We start from the raw sequence: 13,510 nt of genomic DNA, 5'->3' as shown, positions 1-13,510 counted from the left end.
CCCCAGACTGCAGACACATGTACACACCTCGCATTCTTACCTGTGCTGGGAATTGATTAAGAAAATTCAACAACTGATATCCTGGGTCACTAATTTGGTAAAATGCTGCCCTAATTATGCCATGCAACGACCTCTGCTGCATTTGCAATAAAGCCTTCAACCAAATTTCTACTGGTCCTTTTGCAAGCACTGGAGTGTCCAGCTGAAAAATAATGAAAGCAAATGTATAACATTGAACATATTTACCAACATCCTGTTCAAGAATGTGAGTTACTAGATAGTTACTAAATTCCTATTCATGACAGCTACATATTTTACTTCGTATCCAAGCAATTTATTTCATGAAGACATATTCTAGTCTTGTTAACAAAAATCTTGAAATATTTATTTGTAATTAACCATAATTCACCTTAATACATCTTATATGTTCATTAAATAAAATTATTTATCTATTAATGTTTCTAGAAAAAAAAATCAGATAATTACTGAAATCTTTTCTCCTTCTCTTGATATGACTGCCAGTATGCGATCGTAATCCTTTGGGTGAAACTCTACTTCATTTATGTTGTCAGATATGGAAGTCAGATGTGGCTGTAAGGATAATTCAGGAGTTATTCAATGTAAATATTTAGCATTAGCAAACAGAAAACTCCCCCTCAAATAAGGTTATCCTGCGAAATTCATCTGAACTTACAGAAGAATTTCCGGCCCCCTCTAGGTAGCAATTACAGAAATGGTTGTGTAGAATTTTATCTCTGTCTACTGTATTTTTACAGTTTGCAGAGCTGATCTAGCAGAGATACACTGGCTTATCTCAATCGACCTTCAGTAACAATACAGACTAGCTGGAAGAATTTTGCAATATGCAAAGCAGGAAAGCCTCACAGGGCCCTTTTATTAGTTCAGTTGGGAAAGAAACCCCCAGCAAATCACTTGATCAAACCATGTTCTAGTGGTCTGAATTCTGAAGATTGTTTTGAATTACAGGTATCCATTTCACATTTTTTAAAATAGTCGAGCGCAAGATACCAAATTTTTTTTCAAGCAAACTTTATAAAAAGAAAATATTTGCATCCCATTTTATTAAATGCCTCCCTTTATATTAATTCTTTTTATAAGTAGAAAAAATCATTAAAGTCATACCTGGATAGTATGAGAATCACTTGCTTGTCCAAGAATTTCAACAAGTGCAGGATCAGAAATGAAAAAGAATCTTGGAAACAGAAGTCTTTTCTTCTCTAAATATCTTTAAAATTGAACAAGATTTTTATTAAACCATTTCAGGTTGTAATTTTTTCTATATAGGGGTGTAAGTAAGACTGAAATACATTTAATTCTTCATACAAATTATTTACAATGTAGTAAAGCAGTAAAAATCAAACAATTCATACCCTGTAAGTGATTTCTGACATACTTCCAACTGTTCATGTAAATATGGGAGAAGTTGCTCCATAGTATCATCTCCAACACAGCAGGCAACTACATTTGAATTTTCATGAGCTCGTTGCATTATTTTTACCCACGATTTGTCAATATTCTGAAAACGCTTTGCTTCCTATATATAGAAAAACCAAAGCATAATCTGTTGAAAATTATTGCAAAGAAAGCTTTCAGTAAACAATATTAGGCAAGCATTGTAAAGTTTACCTGGGGTAACTCTTTTGCAATATCTCCTGCTACAAAAACAGCTTCAAGATAAATCCAGAGGTTCTGCACAATCAGCCATTCTTCAATTATGTGTGAAGAGCTGCTTAGTTTAGAAACCCAGCTCTGAATTTGCTTTTTAAATGCTGTATTGTATCTAAAAGTGGAGAGGAGCATAAACTATTTAATTGTAAATAAAGCTATTTTAAAATAAATACTTACAGTGGTGAAAAAACCACAAGCCCAGAACAAACTAACTGTTGTTTCACTTAGAACAAGAACAACATTTTGGAAAGATTTTAGCAACTTGATTATATTAAGGTATATTGAGATGAAAGTTGATATAATTGAATATGCATTGAAATCTTACACATAAAGAGGTTTTTATTAGGCCTTTTAATAGTTTGTTTTATTTAAAAAATTATTTAATTCAAATTTACTGCTAATTGAGCTCAATAATAGTATTGTTGCTCTCACAGTGTATTTCTGAAAATGCCATACATGAACCATGGCAAGTACCTATTGGACATTAGAGAATCCAGAACCATTAAACTGTCCTCCATCAATATCATAATTTCTGCTGATTCAATCCCCTTCAGCAGTAACTCTCCTCTTGCTTTGAACTGTGAAAAGCTCAGATTCTGGGCAGCCCAGGTTTCAGCTACTTGTAACAGTTTGGCTTCTATATCCTTTTCCTTCATAGCAGATATGCATATATCCTGCAAAGAAAGGACCCCTTTTTTAGACTCTCCAGTCTTGTGAAATGAATTTCCTAATACTGTACCTCCAGTCATAGAATATTTAAAAAAGCAGATATCACACTAATAATGTTACTGACTCAAATTACTTGTATGGACACCTGAAAAAAAATCACTTTTGGAAATGGATGGATATGTATTTTCTGTGTCTTCACATGTTGTTATTTCTTTTTAAAAAAGATTTTTTTATCATGATTTTTGCAAGGCTGAGGACGGGCAGTGATTAGACTCATCACCAGATGAACTCTTACCACTTTTCAGTTCATAGAATCACAGAATCTACAGAAAGTTTAAGTTGGAAAGGTCAAGTCCAACATTCTATTCAAATCACAGCTTAATTAAAAATTAAGCAAGCCAGCTTGGAATGCTTCCATATAAATCAAGTATAGATATAATAAGTTTTTGCATATGTATTTACCATATGAAAAATTGAAACTCCACTGAGTTTTCACAGGTTCTAGGGAGTGGGTTTTTTTTGAAGCTGTGTGGTTCAAAAGAATCCAGAATAATCAAAAGATTATTTCTAAGATTATTTCTAATATTTCTAATATTTCTAATTATTTCTAATTATTTTTAATTATTTCTAATAATTAAAAAGTTTTAATATTAAATATTCTTAAGAAGTTCTCATCTAAAATTTCTGATTTACTTACAGAACTATAAAGCAACAACAGAGGTAAAAAGTTAGGTGACTATGATCATTTAAAGTCTTGTTTGAGGATTTTTTCCTGCTTAAAAAGAGCTAAGAAAATCATTAAAAATAATGGCAGGAGGAATGTGAGGAGATTATCTACAAATAAGGGTCTAAAGATTCCAGCTGCTACCTCTACATTTTCTTACATAGGTAAGAACTTCTAAACAAAACACAGACTGTTTTAAACCAGTGTGGTCTGATTGAAAGTCAAGGACTTTAATGAAGTAATTATTTTTAAAGAGAGTAACCATTCTATAACCAATCACATTATTTTTGCTGACAATAGAAAAGGAACAAGGAGGGTAAAAACATATGTACCTACCTCAATATCTTCTTTATTTTCAAGAATTGGTGCTTCCATGATGTTTCGAAGGCAAAAGGTCTCAGATTCTACATCAAATGTATGTCCTGTTGTTTCAGAAATACGATCCCAGTGTCTCTGCTTCATAGCTTTGTCAGACATCATTTCCAGCAAAGAACAACACTCAATAAAATCCTCAATTCTTTTCTTGAGATCAGAAAATGCTTGCCAGTGGTGGAGGCCTTTAGGTAGTCTACGGCACCTGCGTTTCAATCAAAGAGATACAGTAGTAAATTTCCCTTTTGTCAAAATTACAATTGTTTAAACAAGAGTTTAAACAAGGAGATATGAAGTGGACTGTATTAAAGTCAACATTTCCTATATCAACTAGCCTACCTGTTTAGGAAAAACTAATACAAATGCCCTACTTAAAATCCATAGTATTTAATAGTCTCAAACACAGATATTTTTCCTGCAAATAATGGAAATAAAAAATACTGTAGTTTCTGTTAAAACATAATTATCTCTTGCTTATCATCAGAAACTCTTTATTGGAAAAGAAAAATCAAAGAAAAATATTGGTTAAATTAGTTGAATTTCACATATTAAATAATTGCACAAATATAATATTTACTTCAATTTAACAGACATGGCACTTACTAACATATCAATTTGGAGACAGACATGAAAATGAAATGAACATGACTGTCTCCTCCACTTTTGGTTTGCATATTTCTAGTGTGGAAAAAACCCTGAGAACCATTAAATATAAATATCCACCTCTTTGACCACACTTTTAAAGAGCCAACACACCAAGAACCGAGCAGGTGACCTACCACAGGAATACCCTACTGCAAATGGGAACGTATATCCTTATCAGGAAAAACAATAAATCCATGGTTTTGCATCCTTTATCACTTATTTCTCTACCTCCCACTGATGTGATTTCATATTCACAGTAATCAGGAGCTATGCAGCAGCATGTGTGTGGCTTAGAGCTATGTCACTGCTGGGTGGCTGTCAGTATGCTCATGTTGATTATCTCCCCACTTGATGTCAAACTGGATGTTTAACACCTGCCTGCCCTTCTCTGAGGGTGAAAGAATTTTGTGCCTATTATTATTGGATGCAAAACTTAAAACCAATGGGTTAATCATCCCCTTTGAAGAACTTAGCTTTTACAAATAAAGTTTCAGTCCTCCTAACCTTTCGGCTGGTTTAGCTAATGAGACTGGCACTTTGACTGATCTTATGCCCTTCACTTATCAAAGCTACAGGTAAAAGGCTGTTTCACTACAAGTATGGTGTTAACTTGTTCCTTTTTGAATAATCTCATTGTTCACAACAAACCTTATTCATGGAGGTTTTGATAAATATATAAATGGCTTTGCTGAACTCACCTAAATCTTAATGCACTTAACATCTGTTACTATTAATACGCTAAACATACCTGGCTTGATAATCTGTAAGTTCATTAGTGATTTTTTCAATATCTATCTCTGTCCAAAGTATGTCATAGTAACCATCAATAGTGCTTATTACAGTATCATATAATCCATACAATTTCTGAAGCAAGCCTAACTCCTTCCTGGAAAAAAAGAAGCAATTATGCCAATAATTTCAATCAGCTTTCTGGACACCTCACAGTATTTAAATACATGATATAGGAAATAATAATACAAAAAATAGGGGTAGACAATTAGAGTCTTTTTTTTTAATGTAGAAAAGAATACTTCATCAAAAAATATCCACAAAAAGGGCAGATGGTTGGTGCTAAGCATCTAACATCCACATTAAACATATTTGGAGGAAGTTTTGGTTTTCCCTAGTTCTCAAAACCCCCATTAGTCCAAAAGAAACCTAGGTTATGTGCCCTGAGCTGGCTCTGCAGTGCAAAGCAGAGCAGGGCAGGTGGAAAAGAACTGTCAAATTGCTTAGGTGCACTCTCTGAATGTGAACTAAAACTCTGATCTAAAACCAGGCAGAAACAGTGAGATCCTCCTCTGGGGTGTATCATCACCAAACTATTGAAATGGTGGGAACAAAAACTTTAGAATCTGATCGTGATTTGTACATCTGCTCAAAAAATTCAGACTTTCAAATTTAGTTAAATTCTTCTTATATCACAATAGAATGATCTTTCCTTTCATTTCTTCTTCACTTTCTACCATATCTTAATATATATTTTGTTAAATTTATATTTATGTCTAGAACAGGGCATATTGCTCCTTTATATAGTATTTCTACACAGTAAAACCATCTGGTATCATTCTATTCAATAATAGATAAATAATTTTTTCAAAATTTACAAACTCAACATTACCAAATTAGAATTAACAAATTCATTAGAACTTTATAAATTTTATTTATTTATTTATTTATTTATTCAAGGCAATGGAAAACTTGTATACTGTAATATTTCTGCCTTTGGTGTAAGCCTAAGACTTTCTAACATACTTATGGCAATGGTATTTGCACAGTTACCTGACTCTGTATAAAATGTCATACTCTGTGACAGGCAATCCAAACAACCGTTCACCAGATGAGTACGTGATAAACTTTCTCCACAGCTCCTCAAAGTTAGCCTGATTGTGTTTCATACAGACAAAATGAAAATACAAGTTTTTTAGTTTTAACTTAAAATTGTCTAAAATATAATCATTAAACTGTTTCAAACTTTTATTAAGTCTATTAGAAGTATATGTAAAATATCTGAAAATATTTTTGATCTAAACCAGTATATGGCTTGAAGAAAAACACCAGAGTGCAAAATAACACAATTACTTTCAAAGTCTAACTGTTGTCCAAAAGAATATGATCACCACAGAAAAATGGAAAGAAGAATGATTTTCGCAAGTTGTATCGAAAGTACAGAGTATTCTCCCGGCAAAACAATAAACACAGCAAATTTAACCAGAATCACTCCATTTTCAATACATATTAGATGCATTACAAGTGTTAAGCACCTTCTCTTAGTCACTCAGTTCTTTTTACAAGAATTTACGTTATACAATCTATACAATATTTTAGATTGACAAAAGTACTATTTAAGTTACTATAACTTGCAGAAAAAAGAAGCAGGATTAAAATGAGAGAAAATACTGCTCCTGGACCTATGAATTAAGGTTCATAAAAAACAAATAACAAGTTGAAAGACAAATATCTAATGAAAAATGTGATCTTTAAAGACTACAAAATTGGCTCATGATTTCTTTGTAACCTGGCTTATTTTCGGCCATTATCAAGGTGTCACAATTGACTCTTGCCTATTTTTCTGCTTTTATTACTCCAAAGTGATAATTTCTCCTCACAAAATATGAAGAATGAAGAAAGGTTACAGATCAATCAATCAATCAATCAATCCTTCCGCATTAAGGAAAACATTGTGTGAGAGTAACTATAGATAACATAATATTATAAGGAACATCCAAATTATAATTTGGTAAACTTGTTCTGATAAACAAGAACAGATTTAATTAATTAAGCTGCAAATTCAACAGTTTATTTCCTCACCTGAAAGATCTGCTGCCTCTTACTGGCTTCCTGAGGTGGAATGTTTGGAACCATAGGCCCTTCCTATCAAATAAGCAATTAACAAAAATGGAATATTAATTCTCAAAGTGACTGAAGACCACTCTATATTTACAGACCATTACAGAATACATTTTTTTATTAGTCAAACTTAAATCAAGTCATATAACTTGGTAATATAATACTTACAATGGTAAATATAAGAAGACGTAACTTCTATGGAATTGAAAATCCCTTACCTTAATTAAAATTAATAAGATTAGACTCTAACTTTTCATACTTCCTTATTTTGCTGAAAATAACAAAACCAGGACAGTGATCCTTTTTAATGCTGATGTGTGTGCAAAGATGCCACAACATGAACTACAGTTTCTAAATTAATTTGTAATTTATAATCACAATTTCATTACAAGTTGCATCACCAGTGCTTCTTTTCTTTCTTTAGAGTTGTGTGTATTTCTTCATACTGAAAAGTTGGACCTACAGTGATGACTGCTTAGCAACCATGGCATCCAACATCAGTAGCTGAGCAGAATAAAATTCTGGTACCCAAATCCTGCAAACCAAAATAATACTATATTCATTTACCTTTTCATAAGCTGTTTCAAACTGTGCCACGTCATCCTGAAAACATTCAACTGCTTCTAGCAACTCTTTCTTAAACTTGGGCTGAACTTCAACCAATTCATCTTGCACTACAATCTGACATGGAAAAGATTAAAATAAAAGTTATTTCTGTAAGAACAAGTAACAGATATTTGAGTTAGATATAAATCAAAATTATGAATAAAACATCTCAAATTTTTGAACAAAAGTTGATTATTTGAAGCTAAATACCTTTTTTTCCCCTTTATGGTGCTACATTCAATTTTTGAGAAGAAAGGTGAGGGATAAACCAAACCACCTCAACAAAAACCATAACAAAATCTTGCATTGGAATTTAAGGGAATGTATTTCATTACAAGGGGGTGGTGGAACAAGATCCTATTATCTTTCTTTCCTCCCTCCAAAAAAACCTCAAACAACAAGCTAACAGAGTCATCTTTCTCATACAGGGCTCAGCCTTTTCTTTAACAAATTTCTTTTTCTTCGATCAAAATTTTGAGAGAAATAACCAAGAGCTACACAAAAATGTAAAATGTACTCTTGAGTCCTTTCCTGAGAGATTAATCTGTGAAAGAGGACGTAACTTAATAAATTCAACAAAATATCTACATATTTCCATCTAAACACCTTCATCACATAACATGCTCAATAAACACAGATTTTTTTGGGGATATAAGACTGTTCTAAATCCCAAAGGTGAAAGTACAACCACCCTTTAAGGGTAAGGGTACCGACAGAGTACACACTTCTTAGAAAAATGTAACTTAAGGGTAATAAACTCCCTGATCTGACAAAAATTACACAAAATCTGGAAATGAAGGAGAGCAGACACAGCATTTTTTTGAAGGTTTTATACAGATATCTAAAAGCTACAATAATGTTTAAATATCAAAGTTATCTATAAAAATGAAATTAGAAAATGAACCCACTAATAGTAGATTAAGACACTACTGCACAACTGCTGTCAAGAGTGAGAAGTCAGGGAGTATGGACAATTAGTCTCACACTCTCATTTATGACCTGAAGAAATTCATATGTTTTCCACAAATGGAAAATAGCATAATTTTATGTACTTACAGCTTGGGCTTTTAATTTATTAAAATCATATCTCATTGTATCAACACCATCTGATTCCTCTTTTGTAATTTCCACATGAAATGCATTTAAAATGGCATAGGCTTCCTAAATGAAAAAAAAAAAAAAAAAAAAACCTAACTCAGGAATATATTATAAGTTTATTTGAGGAAACATAGATCAAATTTGTAAAAAACATTTCAAAGAAAATCTGTTCTTATATTTTAGGCATAACTGTTTTGGTGGGGTTGTTTTTTCTAATAAGGATGAGGAATTAAGAACTAGGGAACAACAGCAAAAACTATTTCTTCAAAGATGTCTTGGATGAAATACTAGGAAAATATACAAGCACCATAGATTTAATATCAGAAAATATAAAATTTTATCATGTCAATAGTATTTTATTTCACATATCTACAGTCCACCTGAATGCAGATTTTGATGAATTTTCCCTAAATCTGAATAACTGTGCACATTAAGTTACACATCTATAAATATTTTGCCATATCATCTATTAAACCTTTTTTGCTAAGGTTGCCGAACTGTCAAATATATGGATACGTATCTGTAATGGAATGAACCTTTCTTATAATTTGTTCTCATCTGCAATTTATTTGCTTACCTTCTGCTTTATGATCCTCCTCCTACACAAATTGCATTATTTAAAAATAAGTTCATTTTCAGATTTTACTTGTCATTTGCCAGACTGACTCCAGTAAGTCCATATCTGTCTTGTAATGGGAAGGCCAGCACTGGACACTGCACTCCAGCTAATATCCCAGAGCAGAGGGAATCATATCCCTCAACTACTGACAACACAGTTTGTAAAAGGCCCAGGAGACCCTTAAACCCCTTTGTTGCAAGGGCACTTTTCTAGCTTATGTTCACTTTGGTGTATTTTCCAAAAAGGAGTTTAGTTCTTTTACTGGAAAGATTTTTACCCAGATTGCACTGGTGTCTGGGGTTATTCATCTCCTCAAGAAAAAGGATGTAAGGGTGACTTGTTAACATGACTAACCCTACTGACATTGACAGAACTCATTATATTAATCTAGGAAGGAAATAAATGCTTATAAGATATGTGAAATATAAGTCGTTTGGGAAAGATCATTATCTTAATTATTCATCTTAAAGTGGCAGAAGTACGATGATGATGATGATGTTAAAATATTAATACTTCATCTTTGTTAATATCTTTTATTTATTTACACACTTTGCATTATTTCCTACTCATGTAAAACCTAACAAGTAGACAGTGTTGGACACAGTTCCTCTTGCTTGCTTTATTTAACAACTATGAGTATGATTTTCATATCCTAAAGACAGATTAATAACATTCAGTAGATGTGAATATTACTTTAAATGTCTACATTATTGTTCAGGTTCTTCTATTTGATGTAAGGCAGACTTTCTAACATACTTGATACACACTTAAGAAGGCAGCTGTATTTCCACAGTTTACCTCTACATCATTTAACTAATTAATTTGTTCTATTAGCTGACTGTTTCAGACTGTGATAGTAAATACCAAGTACTTATAATGAGCTTGTTTTAGCTTCTTTCAGCTTCTTTCTTATAGAAAAAACTAAAAGAATGTTGTCAGTTTTTGACAGCGTACCATGATGTGTGGTTTCATAAATATTCTCTGGCTATATTTCAAGGACTTAGATGATCAAGATGTTTGTTTACACACACAGAAAAAGTAAGAGGATTAAGGCTAATGAAAAGCAAAAGGGAGCATAGTGCTCCCTTTGTCTTGTATTCTCATCTTCTTATTTCTGCATGTTGTCTCCTAGATTGTTTCTATATTATAATTTGAGAAATAATTTTTTCTGTTTTGTATCAATACAGATCCTATCAAATGATCTGATTCATAATATATATTCATATGAATATATATTCATCATTTATAATATAAAAAACAAAAAAAAATTGTTTCCCATCTTCAGCCTAGTTCTTTGAAGACAATGTTCAAAGTTTATCTTATCCTGTGACATTTATTATATATATTATTAGTATTAATAATAACAATAACATTTTTCCAATATAAGAAATTAGAAGTCATCTTACTTCAATAGGTCCCATAGAGAAGTCTATCTCTGCTCTCCTTTCTTGAATGGCAGCTAAAGCTTCCATTGCTAATCTGACATCATCTAAGTCAACCAGAGGTCGAGCCAATTTGTTTAGGTAATCACTTATGAATGTGGTTATGTCTAGCAATTTCGCTTTATATTCCACATTTAAATAACGACAGAGGACCATCTTCCAGGAATTGGCTTCAATTGCTAAAGCTTTCTTCAGTGGTTCTGGTTTTAAAAAACAATAATAAAAAAAAAATACTCAATTCATATCCTATTTTTTTTCTTTAAAAAGCCCACATCATCACATATGGTTCTTTAACAGCAGTTAGAAAACAGCAGACCAGCAATTCCATTAAGGCATTTTAAAAGTTTCAAAACAAATTCAACTATAACTAAATATATTTATGTTGTTTTATTGTATAGTATGGTATCTGTAAAACCTATTGGTAAGCTTACCTGGTGGAGCACATAGAGAAGATGAATAAAGAAGAAAATGTCTACTTATTATTGTGGATTTTCAGAGAAAACTTTGATATACCTTAACTAAATGTGTTAAGATCAGTGATATTTAAATGCTTTACACCCTTTTAGGAAATGGCATCTTGAGATTTCAAAACTGGGACTTGGAATAGTTCACAGCTAAAACTATAAGGTGACACATCATGTTATATGCACTTAATATATAATCAAAAGCCAACACTGAAGAGACAGAAGAGTCAAGAATTCAAATTTATTTTCCGAAAAAATCAGGATTTTATTAGGCAGCATTTTGTACTCTGGTAAAAGAAAGCAAAATATACTAATAGCATAAAACACTTCTGCTTAAAAAAAACACAAATTTTGCAGCAGATATAGATGCTCCTTTAATAATGTGTGTATTAACATTAAAGAGATGATTCGTGAAGCCCAGGCATATTTCAAGAAAATCACCACACCCTTCCAGAAGTTAAAATGTGTAAATCACAATAAATCAGTTCCCAAACCTAAACTGAGTACAAGAAACTACCTGCTGTCCCAGATCACAAGAGACATTTGACGTCTTTGTTCTGTAACCTAGAGGACTTGGGTTCCTGTGATGCAGAGGTCACACATGACAATCAACAAAAAACATATTCTTTTGGATACACTCTTTCTTCCTACTCTTGGTCACACAATATTAGATGGAGTTTTCCAGAGCAGTCTCATTAAAAAGAAACTGCATCGAGAAACTGGATGAGGATGTGCAGTCAGCAGTCTGACATTTTTGCCTGTTCACAGAAAGAAATAGGGTCAACCCATCACCAAGATCCTGAAATGAATTTGTCTTCAAAGCAGGCATCTTCTGCTTCTCTGATGTGCAAGAAAGACAAATTTCACAGATTATTTCTTAATCTAATCAAACTAATCTGTCCTAAGAAGAGGGTTGTTCATTAGAAATACAGCCACACTGATATTTGCAGCAGGACATATTTTCTACTTGCCACTAGGTACCAACCAGATAGTTGGTCATGAGAAGATGTGTTAGCCTTGTAAAAACCTGTGAGGTGAAAGGGATAAGTGCCATTGGAATCCTTAGCACAATCAGCTGTGGCACAAGTGCCATAGAATTAACAGCTTAATTTGGAATGTAATGTTCTGACAGTCAGAGACACTAAACATGGGAATGACTAAGTAGCCACGTCTCCTCCTGAAACAAACACTGAAAGGGAACAACACATTAATGCTGTTAAGTGCTAGTTTTTCTCCTGTACCAAAGAAGGTGCTTTATGCTTCCAGTGCTCTTTATAACCATTGGCTGATGTGATGCCAGACAGGAGTACCAAAGATGATCAAATCAGTGTCAATACACATTCATTAACTCTTTGAAAGTCTCCATAACAACTTCACATTCATGACAAAACTTAGTGCCCACATTTACAAGCAGAGAAGGCAAGGAAAATGGAGGAATGGAGGATTTTTTAATCACAGATTTCTTAGAAGGATCTGAGTGAACCCTGGCTTGACAGTTGATGAGGTCTCTTCAGTGATTTTTATTCATATTGAAATATATCTAGATATATTTCAATATATATATTCATATTTACAAGAATAAACCTGTCTCACATAGTATCCTTCTGGACAAAGCACACAGCTGGATAAACACATCATGTGAGGGTGAGGAGCTGGCTCATGGTCTGGACACAAAGGGTTGTGGTGAACGAGGTGACATCAGACTGGGGACCTGGCAATAGTGGGGTTCCAAAAGGCTCCATTTTAGACCTCAGCTTCTGCAACACCTTCATAAATGACTTGGACATAGAACTAGAAGGAATACTAAAGAAGTTCACAGACTGGGAGGAGCTGTTGACTCACTTGAAGTCAGAGAGGCCCTGCAGAGAGACCTCAACAAACCAGAGGGCTGGGCAATCACCAACCATGTGTAGTTCAACAAGGGAAAGTGACGGATTCTGCACCTGGACTGGGGAAACCCTGGATGTAGGGACAGACTGGGGAATGAGATGCTGGAAAGCAGTGGCACAGAGAGGAACCTGGGGCTCCTGGTTGATAGCAAGCTGAAGAGGAGTGAGGAGTGTCCTGGCAGCCAGGAGGGCCAAGCATGTCCTGGGAGCATCAGGCACAGCATTCCTGGCCAGACCAGGGTGGGCATTGTCCTGCTTTGCTCTGCACGGGGGCAGCCTCACCTTGAGGCCTGAGTGCAGCTTTGGTCACCACAAAATAAGAAAGATACTAAACTATTAGAGAGCATCCAAAGGAGGTCAACGAAAATGATGAAGGGCCTTGAGGGGAAGCCGTATGAAGAGCAGCTGAGGGCACTTGGTCTGCTCAGCCTGGAGAAGAGGAG

General features: G+C 33.7%; 1 protein-coding gene across 1 annotated transcript in view; it reads right to left on the bottom strand.

Annotated features, from left to right (window-relative positions):
* DNAH8 (dynein axonemal heavy chain 8) overlaps positions 1-13,510 on the bottom strand; it is a 113,732-nt gene that overhangs the window by 65,626 nt on the left and 34,596 nt on the right. The window contains exons 28-40 of the mRNA XM_064707016.1: positions 10,679-10,914; positions 8,612-8,716; positions 7,517-7,630; positions 6,911-6,973; positions 5,882-5,982; positions 4,848-4,985; positions 3,419-3,659; positions 2,164-2,363; positions 1,648-1,801; positions 1,392-1,555; positions 1,144-1,246; positions 487-591; positions 41-202 (exon numbers count right to left, since the gene is read on the bottom strand). Coding sequence (XP_064563086.1) covers positions 41-202; positions 487-591; positions 1,144-1,246; positions 1,392-1,555; positions 1,648-1,801; positions 2,164-2,363; positions 3,419-3,659; positions 4,848-4,985; positions 5,882-5,982; positions 6,911-6,973; positions 7,517-7,630; positions 8,612-8,716; positions 10,679-10,914 — 1,886 coding nt within the window. The remainder of the gene's footprint in view (positions 1-40; positions 203-486; positions 592-1,143; positions 1,247-1,391; positions 1,556-1,647; positions 1,802-2,163; positions 2,364-3,418; positions 3,660-4,847; positions 4,986-5,881; positions 5,983-6,910; positions 6,974-7,516; positions 7,631-8,611; positions 8,717-10,678; positions 10,915-13,510) is intronic.

Source organism: Zonotrichia leucophrys, chromosome 3 (assembly GCF_028769735.1).
Source record: "Zonotrichia leucophrys gambelii isolate GWCS_2022_RI chromosome 3, RI_Zleu_2.0, whole genome shotgun sequence".
Lineage (NCBI taxonomy): Eukaryota > Metazoa > Chordata > Aves > Passeriformes > Passerellidae > Zonotrichia > Zonotrichia leucophrys.
Note: the sequence above shows the minus strand (reverse complement) of the source record. Positions and strands in the feature narration are given on the sequence as shown.